The 21,406-nt window shown below is 37.5% G+C and overlaps 2 protein-coding genes across 2 annotated transcripts; one reads left to right on the top strand and one right to left on the bottom strand.

The window, feature by feature from the left end:
• Positions 1-2,884: 2,884 nt before the first annotated feature.
• espnlb (espin like b) lies at positions 2,885-8,258 on the bottom strand. Its single transcript, XM_028472089.1, has 6 exons — positions 8,244-8,258; positions 6,985-7,114; positions 5,295-5,413; positions 4,483-4,662; positions 4,042-4,411; positions 2,885-3,915 (listed from the first exon to the last, which is right to left on the bottom strand). The coding sequence occupies exons 1-6, from the start codon at positions 8,256-8,258 to the stop codon at positions 2,885-2,887; spliced, it is 1,845 nt and encodes a 614-aa protein (XP_028327890.1).
• Positions 8,259-11,845: 3,587 nt separating this feature from the next.
• Positions 11,846-20,857, top strand: LOC114478940 (ras-related protein Rab-6B-like). The gene is made up of 8 exons (XM_028472311.1): positions 11,846-12,068; positions 14,193-14,251; positions 14,711-14,764; positions 15,235-15,340; positions 15,451-15,562; positions 16,803-16,896; positions 18,454-18,520; positions 19,867-20,857. Exons 1-8 carry the CDS (start codon positions 11,999-12,001, stop codon positions 19,929-19,931), a joined length of 627 nt encoding a protein of 208 aa, XP_028328112.1. The 5' UTR covers positions 11,846-11,998; the 3' UTR covers positions 19,932-20,857.
• Positions 20,858-21,406: the final 549 nt, after the last annotated feature.

The raw sequence follows: 21,406 nt of genomic DNA on the forward strand, positions 1-21,406 counted from the left end.
TTCTTTTTTATTTAAATTTTTTTGTAATGTATGTTTTTTTGGAGCCACGTTTATTTTTGTATAATTATTGTTTTCGTTGCTATTGTAGTGTGAATCAGGAGTAATTTTGTGTATTTTTCTGTAAATGTATGTTTTTTTTAAGTCGAGTACAGCGCCCGTCGGAAGTATGCATTCATATAGTGGGAGCTTAAGAAGGTGCGCTATTACCTCCTACATGTCACCTATTATTTTGCTATCTGGCTCACAGGCTGGGGGTATTTTGTACCCCCCCTCCACACACCCCCTCCTCCCGACCTGCAGTGATGACCCGTTTAGCCCGGTTAGTTGATGGTTTTATCTCACCATCTCAACAATACCAATAATCCACTCAGGTCCACACATGTTCTGTGTTAGTATGTGGTGCTGTGAGCTGCTGGATATGTCACAATATCACTCTGTAGCGCGATAATCTCCCTTTTTCCTGCTTCTTCCTGCTTTGCTGGGTAGCATCAGTGGCTAATCTCTCCTCTAAAGGTGTACTGCTGCCATCTTCAGTGCACAGTTGGTCACTACACACCCCACAGCTAAGATATTGATGAGGGACCCCCGCCAGGGTGTTTTCTAGTAATCCCCGTGAAAAAAACGCAAATGACGAGTTATTTCGTTAATGGCACTGAGCGTTTGGATTTGAAATGACGAGTTATCTCGTCAATGGCACTGAGTGAGTTAATTTACCTCAACATTACATATTCATCAGAGGGAAACGCGCTAAATGGATTGTGGGTGCATTGTGACGTGCTGAACACATGCAGTCGTGATTCCCAGGGGATTATACCCCTTATTAGAGCATGGAGTGATGTCTGCACACGTTTTAATACCCCTAAACCTTTAGTGAATCCGCCCCATAGTCCTCTAATGGGTTGTAATGGGTGTTGTCCAGAAAGACACAGTCGTGCCGGGTTGTAGCTGATCCTCATTGTAAACCCATCACACTCCTTACACACCATGCAACACCATACTCATTCTCATTCCACTCACACTTAGTCTAGCATCTGATGTTTCCATGCAGGCGGACCTGCTAATACTGTATCGTGTTTTTCTGCAATCAGTGCCTTCTCCTCACCCTTCTCTCTCTTTTCTGTTTCAGGTGTCTTGACGTTGGAGATGGCAGTTCCTGATCTGTGCTTCATGGCTCAACTAGTCTGGGAGACTCTGATGTTCCGTTGTCCTCATTCTGTCCACTAACCCCAACCAGTCGAGGCAGATGGTTGGCACCTCTGAGCCCGGTTTTGCTGGAGATTTCTTCCCGTTAAAAGGGAGTTTTTTTTCTCCCAACTGTAGCTGATGCTTGTTCATCTGGATATGTTGGGTTTTTTATTTTCTCTTAATAATTTTATATTTTGATAGTGCTTCGAGATGACTATGGTTGTAATTTGTGCTATACAAACAATTGAACAATTAAATTGAATTGAATTAAAAGAGCAATAATTCAAACTATCATCCAAGTGACAGCAAACACATCTGCACAAAAACTAGTTAAGTGGTTGATCCATTGTTAAAATTTAAAGTCAGAACATTTAGGAAATTAGGAAATTTGTCAAAAGTACTTGAATTTAAACGACTGCAATCCCAGAAAATTTTACACAAAATAGAAATGATGGTATAGTAACATGAATCATCTTTTAATAGCAGTGGGCAAAATTTGAGACAAAAAACAAAAAACAAATGTAAGAGGGCCCGTGTGGAGTACTGTTGCAAGGTTAGATTTATCCAGTAAATAACAGGGAAACAATGAGACAAGCAAACAGGTAGTGTGTTTCCTTTCCTTGCCTCTGCCAGTCTTTATTTTCATACACATATTGATGTATTTCAGTTTCACTTAATTGTATTTTGGTTTTCATTTCTTTCTTCAAAAACAACCTTTTATCCACATTTCAATTTAGGATGCACAGAAATATACATCAAATTATACTTTGTTTTATATTACATACAAAATATCTCAAAACTTCAAAATAGTTTGTGTGTTATTATTCTTGTCACAAGTGTAAATTAATTCAGTCCTGTTACTTAGGAGCTTCTTATGAATGCAATACTGTTGCATACAGGTTCATACAAGAGATTAAATCCTCGCTTAGCATTATGCTAACAAACCACATGGGAAATCCCATAGAGAAACGGCGAAGCTAGCAGAGTTAGTGCTACACTTTTTCACATGAAAATGAGTACTAACATGAAAACAAACATTCTTCATGAATCCACAGTTATTTTAACAGAGATACAGTAGCTTTACAAAACTAACATTACAACATGGGAGCTAGGGACAAGCCATGACCAACATACAGTGGCTATGAGCTAAGCTAACACTCATGAGCTTCAAAGCTAAAATACCTTCAGACTCTCAAAACACATCCTGACACACACCTATGGATGGCTTCAGCTTCTACATGTTATAGAAGAATATTAGTGACCACAAGTATGTGATTTTAGATTTTACTCACCTGTAAACAACAGGGAAATAATGAGACAAGCAAACAGGTAGTGTTTCGGTTCCTCGCCTCTGCCAGTCTGAAGACGAGGGCTGTCGCACACTAAACTGTCTCATCTGGAGGTTACTCCTCCTTGTGGAACAAATTAAAACCACACTAACTGAGATTTTACATAAAGTAACAAAACAACGGCTCCCATTCACAGATTTACATATTGAAATACACACAAATAAATCACAAAATGTGATCACACATTTCTGTGTGTCACACAAACACTACCTAATTTCTGTAAAGTAAACATTTGAGGTAAATCCAGATTTAAAAAATAAATCATGACATGACATTTCAACCTCAACAGCAACCAGTTAGCCAAATAAAAACACAATTGCAGCAAAAACATTCAACAAATAAGAGTAACTTCAGCTTTCAAAATCAAATAGCTCTGCTTCTTTCTCTTTCCAGAAAGCAAAACTGCGGTCAATATATTTACAGATGTCCTCATTGTTGAAACAAGAGAAGTTTGTGTCACTGCCACTCTCATCTGGAGTGGCACTTTGAACTACAACCTTAGGTACTGATCTAGATTCTGGCAGCAGCTGTGATGAGGGTGACGGACAACTACACAGCTCCATTCCACCAAAAAACTCAGCTTTGATGTCCTCAAAGCCATCGCTCCACTGTCGTCTTCCAGACTGGATTTCCTCTAAGACAGCTTTGTGGAAGTCTCGCACCTTTTCCCATGGGAAGCTCCCGACATGGTCGAATACCTCGAAGCAGAGCAGATGCCTCATCTTCCTTTCCTCAGGTGAAAGCTCCTGCTCTAAGATATGGAAGTAACCCAGCATAAAGAGATCAAGGGTCAAGCTGTCATGGCTCACAGCAACATTGTCAACTTCTGGCAGGAATTGCTCTGGTGAAAAAGTCCCCCGGGTAGGAGAGATTTGTGAGGAGTTTGCACTTTTATGACCTCGTTTATTCTTCCAGGAGTTGAGCATTTTTTCTACCACAGTGCGTTGTCGACAGAACTGTAACATGGAGGTAATTTTCTGCTGGGGCTGTGCCGCTGTCACTTGGCCTTGTCGCTTCCTTGCTGCTCTCACTGAAATAGCATATGCAGATCTCTTCCAGTGGCTCAGAAACAGCACCACTATTCGCTCTTTTCTCAGACTGGGGGTCTCCTTTACAGATACTGTTTTTATATCACCAAGTTCACAGCTTTTCAATCCTGGAGCCCTTGGGGTTTTTAGTTCCTGTCCTTCCTTTAAAACGCCGGCAAAGGGGTAAATGCTACCAATCTGACCCTCAAAGTTGGACCTGAGATTTCTGACAGACACACCAGACTTTTGAATTTCCCTCTCTACCTTCTCTCTTCGTGCTCTGCTGTAGTTGTTGCTCTCCAAACGATGACTAAATGCAGAAGCCATTCCTATGTGTGGAATCCTGCATCCACCTGCGGATTCTGCATTCACTGACTCACTTCCTTGGCCATATTGCTCCAATCTGTGCCCTAAATCAATAGCTGGATTTGTTGTTTCCTGAACCTCCTCAGTTATGCCATCTGCCATCCTCCCCTCACTCTCTATTTCTGTAGCTTGTGGCAGTGTAGCGACCAAAAGAGACATGCTTTTTACAATCTCTGACACACGACTGCACAAGACTGGCAAAGATAAGTTTAACTTTCCCTCAGAGTCCATCTGTTGCAAGACGTCTTTGTTCAGGGAAATGTTGACAATGGGATCTGGTAAGATTGCCCTGAGCTCCTCAGTCAGCCTAGTCAGCTCCAGCTCGTACGCCTGGGAGCGTTTCTGCAGGGAAACTGATTCAATCTGCTGTTGCAGGTAAATGAGATCATCCTCTGTTAGCAGCTCACCAAATGGACCTAAGACTGCATTTTGGGCTTGGGAATACTTCCAAACATCCATTGATGCATAGCCATTAATTATGTCCTGTTTGGGAAACAAATTTAAATGCTTGTTCATTTAATGCAAAGTGAAACAGCAGCAGAGATGAAGAGTACCTGTCTCCTGAGCTCCTCCTCGTCCTGCAGTCTAACCTGCAGCTGACGCACCATCACTTGTCGTTTCCATTCTGCAATGGGACGTCCAGCCTCATCGTGAGTTGGAACCAGGGAGTCGATGTCAGCCAGGATTATGTCAACAATCGGGACATTGTCCATCTCCTCCTCACTGTCAAGTTTCTGCATACAATCAGATTAGGTAATAGATTTTTTGATTAAAGTGGAAATGTGCCTCTAAGTTGCTTTTGTTTTTATTGTTTGCATTTAGCTGATTGGCTAGCTTTCTTGATTTATTTATTAATCACATACAGTCATGGTTGCAAGATATTGGAGTCCATCCATCTACCCCCATCCATCCATCCATCCATCCATCCATCCATCCATCCATCCATCCATCCATCCACCCATCCATCCATCCATGGTTCATAGCTGTCAATCACTGGTTTAATGAAGCTTTTTGAAAGAAGCAGGAACTGACTTTATCTCCCTATTCATTTTGGAAATATCAGCTGTGTCTAGTTTTCACAGACATCTTCAAATTGAGTTCCCTAAAAAGCCTAGCAAGTAATAGTTTTTCTCTTCTCTTTTCATTTGGCTGTAAATACAATCACTTACACTCTTTTATATTGTTGATAGTTTCATATTATTAATGCACCAAGAACATCAAGACAAATTCCCTGTAGGTGCGCATGTATGTGCAAGTACAGCATAGGTTTATTCCTACAGTGAATTTCGAGACTCCAATAAACATAAATGTTCTTGTTCCGAGTATGAAACATAAAATGACTCTTTTTTAGTTAAGATGCTGATACCATTGGTCCAGTGAAGACAGCAGTAAAGCCAGCATGCCTGAGAGATTTCATAGACTTCATGTGAGACATCAGTGTGAGGTCCTTCTCCGGAGGCCTCAGATGGCTGAGCGACGTTACCACTGTAAGTCGATGGTAAAAAACGATCATGTGTCAATTACACTGATATCTTACCAGTATAAAACCACTAGTATACTCAGTGTTTTCTTTCAAATGACAGAGGACACTAATCACGCAAAAAATAAAATAATAAAAATGTTTGTTTTTTTAAAGGAAGGTATTATAAATAATATCTAAAAACATATTTCATAGCAACCAGCCTCTGCCCACATAAACAGGATGACTATCAAATCCATCACATTCAGGAATGATTATTTGACATTTAACAATATTCGAGACTTGAAGAGTGGCAGTAAATGAAAGCACCAATGTTCACCAAGATTGGGGTGAATTATAATTGTAATCATGTAATTGATAATTAATTACAATTATGGCACAATTATAATTGTAATTTTAATTTTATTGAGTTCATATAATTGACTTTGTAATTGTAATTGCCATGAAAGTTCTAGAAAAAAGGTCAATTGTAATTTAAGGACAAACTGAGGAAAGATTTTACAGTTCTATCAACAGTTCTAAACATATGACGTAAAGAATTATTAAAATGTGTTTCATATCAAGCTTTCCCACATTTTACCTTTTAAAAATATATTAAAACCTATATTTTCATTGATTAAGGATCCTAACAAGGAAACCAATAGGAAATAAATTAGATGATATATTTTTACTGTATTTTACAGCTGATTTAGGACCCGTTAGCATAAGAGATGCTAACAGAAAGCTAACACAAGAGGAAGGCTAACTTTTATTAGGTTATTCACTTCAGGCTCAGTAATTATTATTCATTGTAATTGACTTTAGTAATTACGAATGTAACTGTAATTGTCTGAGGATAAAAATAATTTTTTTTTGATTGTAATTGTAAAAAATGCTGGTAACTTTAATTGTAATTGAATTGTAATGAACATGGGTAATTAAAAACGTAATTGTATCTGAAAAAAGTAATTTACCCCAACCCTGATGTTCACCCTGTAACTGCAATAACATTGAATATTTATATTAAATCTGGGTGAATTAATGTGTTATTATCACATGAACGCAGTAATTAATTAACGTCGACAATTATTTTATCACGCATTAACGCAGTTTTTTAATTATTATTTTATTTTGAAAGTTCGTTGCTCATTGGGTCGGATGTTCTTATGTTACATGATGAAGAGCCGGTGTCATGTACTGAGTTCGCAACCTACTGAGATTGTATATGTGCATATGCTCCCTAATAAAATAAAAATGTTTCTGCTGTTACCTGTTTAGAAAAAAAGAAAACTTGCTGTTGCTCAGACGGTTGATACTAGCTCTGGTCTCTGGGGGTATATTATGTTGTACTACTGTGTAAAGGGAATTTTGCTCCTGATAAGCACCTTATTTGTTTGTGTTAATTATGCTGTTGCACTTTTGTCCATATCGCAGTACTTTTTTAAATAAAAGTGGGCAATACACTACGTTTGAAAATATTATTGAATTTTGCGCACTGCGATTAATCGCGGTTAATCGTTGCCCAGCATATATATATATATATATATATATATGCGTAACAACACAATGTGACACACATGCTGTTTCTGTGGATTACCTGAGGAGGCCACCTGTACATGTTGGATTGAGCCTGTGGTGGTTTTCTTTGAGGCTGGGCTCAGATGGGAGAAAGTCACAGCAGGTGGAGTGGGATAGCGAGGCAGCGGCAGCACTTCCTTCACTGGCTGCTGGGAACATGTGTGCAGTAGACATGAGTGATGTTTTCAAAATATTGATACTATTTTTTTTAAATCAACCACATTTCTGGTTTTTACAAGTTTGGTCACCTAATCAAAACTTAAAGTGTAACTAAGCCCTGAACCCACTTTTTTCAGCTGAAAACATATGTATTTGGGTATTATGTAGCGCTGTTGATTGATCCTTGTCCCACTCTTCACATTTTAGTAAACTAATTTTTAATTTTGCGTATTTAGTTGTAAAATGTCAGAGTTACTGGCGTCCAGGGGTTGAACACCTGCTTTTACAAGTGAATTTTGCTATTGGCTGAAACTGATTATTTGAATTACCCTGTGTCATCAACTTTCACTATTGGTCCCACCCCTCCCATAAAAGCTGAGAAGAGGGAGGAGGGTTTCCTCCAATCACAGTCCTCAGTGAGCATTGATTGACCTCAATGAGGAAGTCTAATGTTCCGTGTGAAGCAGCTGTGATGTTTTTCACTCTGTTCACTAATCAGAAGGTTCATTAAGCTATGTGTATTGTATTTACAGACATCATGTGTGTATTCCCATCTGTCTCTGTGTGTACGCCTTATTGCTATGTGCGTGAGGTGGTGGGACTGTAGGGCTGTGAGTGAGCTTCACGACATGATTGTGTGTGTCTGTGGTTGTATTGACACATCTCAGCTGTGAACTCACAATGTGTGTGTGTGTACAGACACATCTTTCTGTGTATTACTGTCTGTCTCTGTGCACAATGCTGACTGGGCGTGTCTTTATTTATTTATTTACGGCAATGCATGTTTTGTTATTGCAATTAAATACATTATTTTATTGCATAATTGTGACATCACTAGCCCTTCCTAGGGAAGGGTAAGAAACACTTTATTTAAGGGAGGATATAAAAAGAGAGGGCAGTATTACACCTGGGTGAGGGGGAAGGGAACAGGGAAGAGGGAGTCAGGGTAGGGAATGGAAAGGGTGGGGAAGAGTTGACTGTTTTAAGGTGAGAGTGAAATGTGATGTTATTATGTTGCATATAGTGCTTAAGATGCCCCAGAGATCCCCCCCCCCCCCCCACTTCACTCTTTAAAGTGAAGTAGGTTGTGTTTTATCCCTTGTCATGATGAGTCGTCACCTTGCTGTTCTCCATGATGACTTTGTCCTCTAACGCTCTGATGATTCAAATGTGCACGAGCTCTTTTTGTCTGATTATAGGAAGAATAGGAAGAGAGCAGAATACAAATTACAGAAGCACTCAATGACCCCTGCAGTGGAAACATGTGACACACACACGCACACACACACACACTACGAGTCATAATGTAAACAGCTACAGATCACATCTCATGGTTCCCAAACAAGTGGTGAAATGATACTCTGGTCAGTGAATGTAACACAGGCCTCACAGAGAGCAGGAGAAAGCCTGTTAGAGTTTAAGAGACATGATATGCTGCTTCAGGTGTCCCCCACCCACTTCCATCTGATTCACAACAGCTAAAGCTATGAATTATATCCTATTACATAAGTAGAACCTTTCACAATATGAAAATAAAAACTCAGGACCCAACATTTTCTCTGTCTGTCTAGCAAATCCAGACCTCTTGGACATTTGTACTTAACTGTGATAATTGAATATTGGTTTAGTTTTTCATATAATAACTTTGCATAGAAATTTGAAACCACAATTTTGTATATAACATATTAATATATTCTATACTGATCAAATATATCAATCAGTTGTTGTTTTTTTTTTTTACTCTTTTGGCAACTCTGTTTGATCATGTGGAAAGGTTTTGTTTTTTTCATTGAAATACAACATTTAAGGAGATATTTAATCTGATACAAATATATAATATATATATATATATATATATATATATATTTTATATATTTGAAATTGAATCAACCATAAATCTATAATGCCCCTTAAGTTGACATTATGTACATTATCCTTGTATGCTCTCTGCCTTTGCCATATATAAGTATAGTCCAATATTATGTAATTGTTTTTAAATCAAATATATTATTGGAGCCATTCATCCCAGTGATCAAAATCAGAATGCAAAAAATACTTACAGATTTTTTCCCCCTCCAAAAAAAAGGGATTTCAGATAATGTGAAGAATAAAAACATGTAGAAAAAGAGGATTTTTCCAGGTAAATTCTAGCCTTTCTCTGTGTCTTCCTTTAACATAGAATCCAATAACACAAAGACTAAGATACAGCATTACTCACTGAACCCAGAACTCTGATGGGGGTCCTTCTTAGTGTGCATAATTTAAGGGGTTGGATTAGATGACCTGGACCTGGAAGTATAAAGCTATCACAATGTGAATGTATGTAGGAGGGGTCTCATTGTCACCTGTTTGGCTTGTGTGTGTGTGTGTGTGTGTGTGTGTGTGTGTGTGTTCTGTATTTCTTTGAGGGTCCTTATTGTGACGATAATATTCACAGTGCGTCATCAACAGCCTAAAGCTAATGTTATCTAGATGCTTTTATACAGAAAAACAATGTTATTGTTGCAGCAGTAACTGTCATTTTCATACACTATTTTTCATCTTTCAATTTGTTTTATTTCTTTCCAAAACTTTCATGAACTCTACAGGCTTCTGGGACATCATGATGGTTTTAGACATTTCCATTAAAGTGGTTAGATGGAGGTTTACATAAAGAGAATGATGATCTGATTTCATTTCATTTCATTTTATTGTTTATTTACAGTAACAGGGACATTGTGCAATAGACAATTTCACAAGAGTTAGCAAATAGCTCATTTACATCTCCATACATCAATATGATTCTATCTGCATTAGATTTGCATTTCAAAATGTCTCTCAAAATCTACTTATGCCAATAAAATATGACAGGCTTGAAAATGATTAGCATAACAAGTTAGCTGAAGAGTGAAAGGGAACAATTAGACCCTGGATGTCGTAATGTTAAGAAACTGTGAAATGTTATGAACTCAGCTTATGAAATATTTCTTGGAACTTATCTTTTTAATTTTTTTTTCATTTCCGACCCATTTGTTCAAACCACAGTTTATTGTTTTACTTGAAAGATAAGATAAACAACAATATTACTGAGATTATGTCATTTAGACACAACTTAATAGGTTACATTGAAACAGGGTCAGAGTGGTACTTATTTTCATTCCTGTAGTTTAATGCCTCAGTGATCGTGAGTGACCTATTATTTTTTAATAAATGATGTATTATACTTGTTACTTGTTAAGTCTAGTTCTGTAAAGTGTTGTATTCAGTGTATTTTTCCTAAATATTCAGTGCACTTAAGGCTTGCTTCCAGTGATGGACGATATCCGATATGTCGATATTTTATAGCTCATTTCTCCGATAACCAATGTTGATACCGATAGTTCTCCCCTTCCACCTAATTGCTAACCTGGCCAGAGCCAGATTGATGTGGCCCTCCCTCTAACTCAAGTTCTCCACATTGATCTGGGTCTGGCAAATCCTTTCAAAACCAGGGAGGGGCATGAACAGAACGCTCGAAGCTGATTGGGCCAAGTGCCTGTCCACCATGATTTGATGATGTCGTCATTGGCATGCGCCGTAGAGACGCTGCTACAACAACAACAAGGCTCTGCTGGTGAAAACTTTTTTTTGGGATAGAAATACTACGGTCATTATGTTGTTGAATGACTTTTGCCATTTTTGCAGCGTATGTGAGTTAAAGGCACGTTAACCATCCTTCTGCGTCGACATCTTTCTGGTGTTTGTGAACACCAGGAGAATCCACCTTGCTGGCAAGGTTACCTATATGCAAAGATCATAGTCTCTTTAGAATTAACATACATAATTATTTGCAGGCGACAAAGCTTAAAATGATGTAACTTCAGTAATTATTCCATTTGCAAAATAAAAGTATATAGGATACTTCAACTTACTTTATGATGTAAAACATGTCACATTTATTCACAACAATTTTTTTTTAACCAAACAATGAAGATACTTGCAGCCAGGTACTGCCTACCAACCTATTAACATATTGTATTGAGGGTAAGAACAGCATTTTATTAAGATCCAAGCAGTGTCACAATATATGAGGAAAAAAAATCAAACTGTTTGGAAATCGATAAATTCAGTGAATAATTGTACTTTGAGATTGTTGATTGCCTCGTTCCTCCATTGATTTACAAGCACCCCTGCAGTCTGCTCCCCACATTCAGGATGGCGGCCCCTAGTCACTCATACGGGCAATGAAGCGTCTACACAAATAGGTTTATGGGTTGATCAAGGAAGGATGCTGATACAGTGTATACATTTTTAATGAATGAATTGGTAAATCCCTCGGTAAAATAAGTATTTGGACACTTATATTAACAAGCAAGATTTCTGGCTCTCACAGACCTGTAACTTCTTCTTTAAGAGGCTCCTCTTTTGTCTCTTAGTTGAGGTATATATGATGAAAATTACAGGCCTCTCTCACTGTATATCTGCCCCACTGTGTACCCCCCCCCCCCCCCCCCACACACACACACACACACACACACACACAAATGAAGAGATAAATTAATTAATAAATAAATAGATAAAGAGTGAAACTTCAAACCGACCCACTGGGAATGTCTCAGTCCTCCCACCACTCTATAGTACTACATTTCGTCATTGTGGCTAAATGTTGTCATTTAATAAAAATGTCTAATAATTTACTTCCAATATTCTGAAAAATGCAAATCTCTTCAATAAATTACTAGATAGGTGAGGTCGCGCATGCGCACTAACTGCTGAGAGTGACAGAAGGATGCTGCGCTGCATTCCCATCATTCAGTGAGGAAAGGAGGATCCCCTGCGAACTCCACGGAGGAAGACACATCCAGCCACAAATACACACCACATCAGGCCGATTTCAGCCCTATTTATCTGCCACCATGTCCGCAGGAGGAGATTTGGGGAACCCTCTGAGGAAATTTAAACTGGTGTTCCTGGGAGAGCAGAGCGGTGAGTCAGCGCTCGGGTGGAGGTTTTCCTCATCCAACGTGCGTAATATGTTGGTGGTCATGTATGTGAATCTGTGCTTATTTGAAAAGTTAAAAGCGGATTCGTGTAGATAATGGGACTGTCTGTAGGCTTAAGCGCTGCGTTGCGCCTGGCACAGAGAGGAGAAAAAGGCGCACCGTGAAGACTCATCAAAAATGTAAAATCCTAAATAAAACATTCAAATTAAAACCAAGTATGGAGATCACTTGGATTAAAATGCGGATTAACATTGTGATCATTTAGATGGCGCAATTTGTTCTATATTGCATCATAGCGGTGGGTTTTTGATTGGATGTTTTGATGTGGTGCAGTGGCCGATAATGCGCCCAGCCTTTTCCTAATAAAGTCTTTATTCTGCTTACATCGATTGTTTTCGACACAAAAAGGGCATTCAATTGCTTTAAAACACACTGTTTGAGAACAATGAGTGTTTTTAAGCATGAAACAGGCAGCCCCCGTGTGTCAGCCCGGGACACACCCTATAGGCAGCCGATGTCGGTAGCGTCTCTGAAAGCTTTTTAGTCTCTTTTTACAGTCACCTATCAGCCCAAATGTTATATAACATCATCAATTATCGATATATTAAAGGAGGGAGTGGTTGTCAATGTGTTTTGACATGATGACTCAGATTTGATAAGATGATCGATAATAATGGTTTAATGCTGAAAAGTAAATCACTTATAGCAGATGAGCCAACATCCCCTAAAACTGTCAACAATCAAACCTGGAAAACAAATGTGTGTGTGTGTGTGTGTGTGTGTGTGTGTGTGTGTGTGTGTGTGTGTGTGTGTGTGTGTGTGTGTGTGTGTGTGTGTGTGTGTGTGTTGAAGTGGCCTGCACTGCAATGTTGCTGCTCTCCATGGTGCTGAAGCTGAGGCCTAGTGTGGCCACTGCCCAAGACTGGCTCTCAAAAATGGCTCTTAGCACACAGAGCAGTGCAGGAGCAGAGGGCCATCCACGGTCATATCTATACTCATACGTGCATTCAGCTGCAAAATGGAGCAGGAGATGATGCTGGGAGAGGCACGGGAACAAATGGAGATCATAATCACCTTGCTCTTCTTAGGAAGTCTCCATTCTCCTGAAAGCAGCCCATTTAGAGAACAAATGAATGTACATCACCTGGTATTGCCTTGTCATAGTCCTGCCCTGCTTGCAATAAAGGAGGGGAACCATCCTGAAACAAACACAGATGTAGAGTTATTTATACAGCAGGTTATTGGGTTTGTACAGTGTTATATTATTGGCAAAGTCCTGGAAAGTAGTCTGTAATAGATCACTAGAAAAATACATTAAAAATGTATCTTTTATGTTCTATAGATTTGATAGATCTGCCTCACATCAAGAAGGTCCAGGGTTCATGCCCTGGAGTAAAATGGAAGTGCCTACCAAGAGAAAAACAAAGAGAAAACATGCAACACCCCCCCCCCCCACACACAGAAAGTTTCAGTAGTTAAACCCAGAGTTCACCACTACAAAAAATAATAACTTTATATCATTTCTGAAGATGTCTTATATTTGCCGCCATGAAAGAAAACACTTACTTATTTGGGTTTGATATTCTTACACAGTAAGCTCTCTCTGACCATGTTGGTCCTTGGTTTTCTGCAGCATTGAAAAAACAGATATACTGTATGACCAAAATAATCCTGTAAAGCAGTATCAGTAAAGATTTACAAAATATACAGTTTTTACTGTCACACATCAGCATTCTGTTTGAGATCAGTGTATTTGTGAATTTTAGGTAACTGATTTAACAGAAGTACATTCTATTAAATAAAGTACAATTTATAATCCCTGCTACCATCATCAAATATGTTATCAAAGTAACAAATGTTATTATGTTGCAATTACAGCTTAGTTTTTTAACCAGATATGTAGTTTCTTGCTATATGCACACTATGGACTATGGGGCGCCAAAGCCACAAGTTACTCATGCTTCTATTTAAACTGCAAAGTAACTCTTAATAATTTAGTGTAAAATGTGTGTGCAGCCATATAGAAATATATTTTTCATTGATTTGAACATCTGATGATGTTATACATGCTCTATGAGGTATTGTCTAATGGTGTGCTCTTTTTCAGTGGGGAAAACATCCCTCATCACCAGATTCATGTATGACAGCTTTGACAACACATATCAGGTGAGTGTTCCAAACTAAACTGAAGAATATGGTGAACACTTTCTCTACTTACTGTATATTTAGGTCTCATAGAGAAAAAACATAGCTATTAACAATTGAACGACTTGGTCAGAGCATTTCTAAATAGACTAAAGGCAATCATTGTGTGGTACTAGTCCATAGGGGTTAGTATCAAGTCTAAGGTCAGGAAACGGTTCAAGGGGAGGAGAAAGTAAACCAGTATCAGGATATTAAAGATATTATTTAGTCCAAGGCAAATTCATATTTAGGAACTGATCAAGCTGATAGTTTTCTCTCCTTTTTAGCTTAATTATTTTTACAGAAACATTGTAAATGATTGAACGGAAAGCAAACAAGATGATATTTAAACTGATTAAAAATGGGAACACGTCTGAAACCCCATTCACAGGCTAATTCACTGATGTTTTTTAATGCTCTCCTGCTCTCTCTCCCTCACAGGCCACCATTGGAATTGACTTTCTATCAAAGACAATGTATCTGGAAGACCGAACAGTAGGGAACTATTTTTTAAATTTGCTTACAGAAACACATGTCCACATGAACTACCACAGCTGTTCTTTGCAGGGGTTTTAGTCTGCCACATTTCATATATACTGTATAGCATTTTGATTCCCACTCTGTATTGACTAATCCTTGATTTAATTTGCATAATTATTGCTTCCTCACCCACGAACACGATTAGCCTAAGGTTATTTCTGTTGGTAATAGCTTTGCTGCACAGATGCATACATTTTCTCACCCAGTTAAGTGAAATCATAATCCACAGATCATCTATTTAAGCAAGTAATATACTTTATTTTATTTCATTTTCTTTATTTTAGAAGATTCTATACTCTGCAGGAGCCCATAGATTCTCTTCATGGAGGGTTTTTTGCACTTGTACAGCCTGTGTATGGTGTGATAGTAGTCATTGATGCAGCAACTGAAGGTGATTGTGTTTTTCTATGCTCCTGCACATGCAGGTAAGGCTGCAGTTGTGGGACACAGCTGGACAAGAGCGCTTCAGGAGCCTCATTCCTAGCTACATCCGGGACTCTACAGTGGCTGTGGTTGTTTATGACATAACAAGTGAGCAGCAGCCTGGGAAGATCATGTGTTGCATTGGATATCCGCACCGACAATGCAGAGCCACTAAAGCTTTGAATGCTTTTATGACTTGATGAATTTTTTCTCCACAGATGTGAATTCATTCCAGCAGACCTGCAAATGGATTGATGATGTCAGGACAGAGCGAGGAAGTGATGTGATCATTATGCTTGTCGGCAACAAAACGGACCTGGAGGAGAAGAGGTGAACAGTGTGGCTCAAACATTTATAACCTTAGATGGATCATTTAAATCGGAAATAATTCACATAATGACACCAAAGCCCCTATTTTGTCAATCTACAGTACAGTGCACATGGCACCTTAAATTATTTAAGGTGTGGACATAAGGTGTGGTCTTCCTGAAGGAAAGGCAGAACAAATGAAACAGCGCTCTAAGACATTCATTATCCATGTAATGATGAGGGCTTTTCTCCTTTTATTTTTCATTAAATCATTGCTAAATTACTCAGATTCCAAATAAAGAGCGCTACATTTAGTGTGCACATTAAACATTGCACACACAGCATGTGATTTTCATCTGCCAACGTTTTATAAGCATGTGCAAATGTGCTAAATGGATTAATTATAGCCAATAATAATTTACCAGTTTGTAAGATTTGCAAAAGTGTGTAAAAATTTCATGAATTAACCCCATGCTGTTAATAAAAATATTGTTTTCAGTCTGTGAACTGTATGGAAGCCCGTTTCCACCACTAAAGTCATTAAGTAATTATGAGATAGAAAGTCATTAAGAGAAAGAAAGTCATAATTATGAGGGAAGAAACCATAATTACGAGATATAAAGTCATAATTATGAGAAAGAATGTCATAAATATGAGATATAAAGTCATAATTATGAGACAGAAAGTCATAATTATGAGATATAAACTGAGTATTTGCAGCTGTCTACCGACACTAACTGCTACCATTCTTAATGACACTTTGAATAATAACTTATTCAACACACAAATATGTGTTCATTGAAAAATTATTCACGTTTTTGTATGTTTCGTTGCAAATATACATTAAAAATAATTTTCTCATAATTATGATTTTACTAGCTCATAATTATGACTGTCTATAATGATTTAAAAAACAATATTGTCAGTAATGCCATAGAACTGTGACTTGTGAAAATGCCAAAATTTAAAAACCCTTTGGTTTGTGCAGGACCCTGCCTATGATTGAAAACACCATACAACCGGGAGCAAAATCAGTTTTCTAATCCCTTAGATTAGAAGATGGTAGCACAAGGTGCACCATGCATGCTAACACTGGACCAGGAAACCACTACACAATGCCTAATATTTAGAGAGATCCCAGCAATAGCACAGGAAGCTAAATGCTAACTTGAGCACGTAGGCTTTGAAGGCAAAATGCAGCGCAAACTTCTTCTATGTGCTGCCAAATAATATAGAAAATATGATGCATATTTTCCTGCAGGCAAATCACGATCGAGGAGGGAGAACAGCGGGCCAAAGAACTGAGCGTCATGTTCATTGAGACAAGTGCCAAGACAGGATGCAATGTCAAACAGGTGATTCCTGCTGTTTCATTATTTTATGTTGCATTTCGGGGGTTCGAAAAAATAATTGGCCCCGAGTCAATTACTGTAACTCTTGGGACATTGGGAAAGTGATGGGGATACATTTGTAAGCAAAGCCAGGCAGATTAATATTAAAACTCAAATGTTAAAACAAATGTCCAAAGAGAAAAGTAGACGGCTCAGAAAGCAAACATTGATGCCACTAAAACTAATAACTGCCATTATACATGTTTTGGGTAATGTAGAGGAAGAAACTTATTATATTTATACATAAAATGTATCAATGCATTCAACCCTCCCTGAGGAGCAATGAGCAGCTTCACTGCTAAGGACCCCGCTCAAGAACCCTCTGCTTTCTTGTTTATTTCATAACCCTGAGGCCATCATGGCCCACTTCAGATTAACATATTACCTGAAAACTCTTTTAAACTATGACACAAACTGTACCTGAATGAGAATAAACAACAATGGTAAAAAAAAATACCTAAATGTGTAGGTTGATTCTAAGACCTTTTCTCACTTCATGGTACTATAATGTGTATACATATTGATAACTGTGCAGAAACAGAATGTTTATACAAATCCAGGCTACCAAAGTTTAGGTAGGCATTCCTTACTATATATATATATATATATATATATATATATATATATATATATATTTTAAAAACTTTGTTCATTTTCTAACCAAATCATCTGAGTGAAGGCTCATCTGACCCTGTATCATAGGATAAAAATGACAAGTATACTTATATATTAGTATATATATAAATATATATATATTATATTAACATATGCTAATAACCTAAATAACAGGGTATTAATGCCTGGTTTAATACTATATATAATGAATGTGATGGAGTCAGTAACTCAGGAGTGTTTAAGTAAATTAGACACAATATTGATTACCTACCTTTTTATTTTACATTTTCCTTATTTTATTTTTATAGCAGACATGGACAAATGGTGACCCAGGCTCACATGTGGCCCACTGCATAATTTTATGTGGCCCCCAAAGTAAATGTACAAAATGACAGAATACAAAATATACAAAACAAACGTAAGAATACAATAAAAAATGCAAAAAATCACAACATTGCAGGAAAATAGAAAAAAGAAATTCCTCTAAAACACAACGATAGCAGTAATACACAAACTGACTAAAAAACATGCAAAGTTACAGAAAACGAAGTTTTCACAAAAAGACAAGAAAAACACAAAAAATCACTCCACAATTTCTCAGTACTAAAAAACAAATATATATATATATATATATATATTTATATATATATATATATATATATATATATAATAAGAACCGTATTTTTGTTGGTGGTACCAGCTTTTATTTTTATATGCTGTCAGATTAGAAAGATCAGTCTCATTACTAACCAATAAATACATTATTATGGCAAGGGATAATACTAAATAGTCCTAATATAGTATTATTTGTAGAGGACTTGCTGTGCGCCATCTGTTGCCACAGCTTTCCATTTCTCCTCCTTCTTTTTCTAATCTTTACATCTCCTCCCTCTCCTTCACTCCTAGCTGTTTCGTAGAGTTGCAGCAGCTCTACCTGGAATGGAAAGCTTGGACGACGCAAACCCTGAAGGCAGTATCCTTTAGAAGCCATGAGTCACTGTGCTGAGAGCCAAACAGCTAAGAAACAGGCATCTTATTTTTAATCTCTTAGTGGTTGCTGGCACAAGCACAGACAGCACAGCTTCCAGTCTAGCAAGGCGTCAGCTATTAAAGCTTTTATGCCTAATGTAGGAGACGTTGTCAGAGCCAGCATGGCACACATTCAACGCTCATAGATATATATTACCACAAGTGGCTGTATGGGCTATGACAGGAGGAAGAGATGAACACTGAGAGGTAAAAAAGCCTAAATGAAGTCCAAAATTAAGACATTTAATAATTTTGTAGATCAGTATTTTCTCTCTGATGATGCCAAAGATAAACTGTCAATGTTTGCAACAATCAAACTTTTGTCAATAAACCTCCTGTTGCCAATATTCAGGAAACACAGTGACTCAATAGGTTTAATAAGTGGGAAAGGGTTAGAAATGACATAATAGGTTCTATATGTGCAATGTTGTTCATTCTTCTATTTTTCTCTTTACACCACTCTCAAAAATCACTGCTCGGTCTCTTTATGCCACTAAAAATTACTTTCTTTTTTTTATTATTGTTTACATTTTTTAATTACCTAGTTTTTCTTACAAAAAAGACAAGACAATTTATGATGTATAGTAATCCTTTTTAGAGTTTTTAGCTCTCTACTAACCAGTATGTGTTTCTTATTCCTTTTTTTTGTTTTTATCTTTCCTTTTTTCTTTTGTTTTCCTTTTTTTCATATTATTCCTTTAGAATTTTTACAAACATCAGTGGTGCTTATGAATTCAATAAAAAAGCTTCCCTTCATGTTCAGAAGAAATTGTCACACAACTGACTCACAAAAAGCATTTAAACGTATATTTTAATATCCATTATATTTCTAATGCTGGGAAACAAGTAGACAAACTGCATTTAGAGATAAAATGCAAGTGAAAATGCTCTGGGCTCAAATATTCTGCTCAAACTATCAAATAAATGTTGCCATATCAAAACAAAAGCATTGCCAGAAATATCTCTCCCACTTGGCGTGGCTTCATCTCAGGAGGAATGCAGATGCTTACAGCATTCTCACAATCTATTACTATTACTCAATATTTACTCAAACACAGCACATTCATTTGAAGGCAAAAGATATGATCAAATGTCTGCGACTGATAAAATGATATACAGTATATATATTTTTTGTAATAATTTGTTTGAATGTTTCACCTGCAGGTTTTAATCTATAGGCAGCATCTTTAGACTCCTCATCACTGAAGTGCCTTTATTTCTATATCAAGTCATGATATTTAAATTGTTGTCATTTTTGGATTGTTTTTTTCTTAACCAGACAATTTGCAGTGATTGACATCAAGCTGGACAAACCGGCTGAGCCCACTGTCCCTGAGGGTGGCTGCTCATGTTAATGCAGAGCTGCAGTCTGAACAGCTCCCTTCACACCATAGGCTTGTTGTGTTGCTTACTACTGGTTAGCTTCCAGTTGACTTCTCTAATTTGATATAGGATTCCAGCCGTGTATCTGATTGGACAAATCAAATGTTACTTTTCAGTCTTCTTCAGTTGTAAAATATTGTATACTTTGTCAATATGTAAGTGACTGGAGGAGGGATAAGAAAAAAAAAGCAACATATGAAGATGAGTTGGAACCAAAAAGGCTTGAAAAAAGAAAATGGAGAAAACCAGAGCAACAATGAGTTCTTTTTGCTGTTATGTTTTGTATTTTTTATATATAAAAAGGGAAAGCACCAAAAATGATGCCTAAACACAGAAGGAGAAAAAGCAGGGAGTTGTGCAGCCATTTTTCTGGATGGCTGAACACGTCTGAATGTTTGCAGCACGCATGCACGCTGACCTTTGACCTTTGGCTTACCGTCCAGGTTCTCTCTGCACTCTGGATGGAGGCTGATTAACATAGAATGTTTTATAGCATCTCTCTATAGCATCTCATGAGGAATATGTATCTCATTTGATATTCCCACAGGGGTCGACTTCCAGTAGGTTCACCTAACAGTAGCTGTGAAACGTGGCACTCTATCTCTCTATGGATTTAACTTTTATATGACAAAGTGTGCTGTGATTTAAGGGAAAAAAAGAAGTCATGTAAAAGACAACTTACTCTCACAAGTCTCTTTACTGTCCTTTAAATCCTCACCTCCTACTCCTCATCCCTCCATCCTGGTAATACACATATAACATCCCACTGTAATGCACTGCACTGTATATAATAATGTAATATGTATGTTGTGAACGTCCCTCTGTAAAAGTGGTCTTTGTTCACCAGTATGAATAATGTAATATTGTTCAATGATTAATAAAATACAAATTAAAGGGATTTACTCTGCTAACCATCAACAACAGACCTGGCTGGCACACATTCTAAACTCTGCTTAAGTCATTAGTTTGACAGTAAGTGTTTGTGTTTTCTGGTTTATAAAATGATAACAGTGATGTTATCATGATGTAAGTATGATTGGGATGATAAGCTATATAAAAAAAACAACAACAAAAAAAACAAGTGCATGCATTGTATGAGACTCTAGTTAAAACAAAAGCAGCCTACAGTTTTGGCCTTGTAACCACACACCAATGAGCTTCCCACAAGACATCACATGTAACATGATCTTGGACCATTTCACGTCCATTAAGACACACATGGACTGAAATTAATTTGTTTACTGCCTCTTCCATGATCCTGGAGAGAGAAAATGTTTCCAACAAACTTCAAATCAACCACATCTGTTTTGAGATGTAAAATCATACAGATGTAAAAGCACAGACTGGCCAAACCAGTCGTTTAATGTTGTTGTATTAGTGTATCATCATGCACCTGTTTGTGGCCTAAATAAGTAAAACCATAACGATCAAACCCTGTATTTTCAAC

Source organism: Gouania willdenowi, chromosome 17, assembly GCF_900634775.1.
Source record: "Gouania willdenowi chromosome 17, fGouWil2.1, whole genome shotgun sequence".
NCBI classification, from domain to species: Eukaryota; Metazoa; Chordata; class Actinopteri; order Blenniiformes; family Gobiesocidae; genus Gouania; species Gouania willdenowi.

What these genes read in the sequence shown, in the direction of transcription:
- espnlb (XM_028472089.1), bottom strand. An exon ending in TGTACAGGTGGCCTCCTCAG is followed by an intron (nt 5,414 to 6,984) that starts GTAATCCACAGA and finishes ATCGACTTACAG; the next exon opens with TGGTAACGTCGCTCAGCCAT. An exon ending in AGGAGGAGCTCAGGAGACAG is followed by an intron (nt 4,412 to 4,482) that starts GTACTCTTCATC and finishes TTTCCCAAACAG; the next exon opens with GACATAATTAATGGCTATGC.
- LOC114478940 (XM_028472311.1), top strand. Translation starts at nt 11,999, where the DNA reads ATGTCCGCAGGAGGAGATTTGGGGAACCCTCTGAGGAAATTTAAACTG. An exon ending in GGTTGTTTATGACATAACAA is followed by an intron (nt 15,341 to 15,450) that starts GTGAGCAGCAGC and finishes TTTTCTCCACAG; the next exon opens with ATGTGAATTCATTCCAGCAG. An exon ending in CGACGCAAACCCTGAAGGCA is followed by an intron (nt 18,521 to 19,866) that starts GTATCCTTTAGA and finishes GACAATTTGCAG; the next exon opens with TGATTGACATCAAGCTGGAC.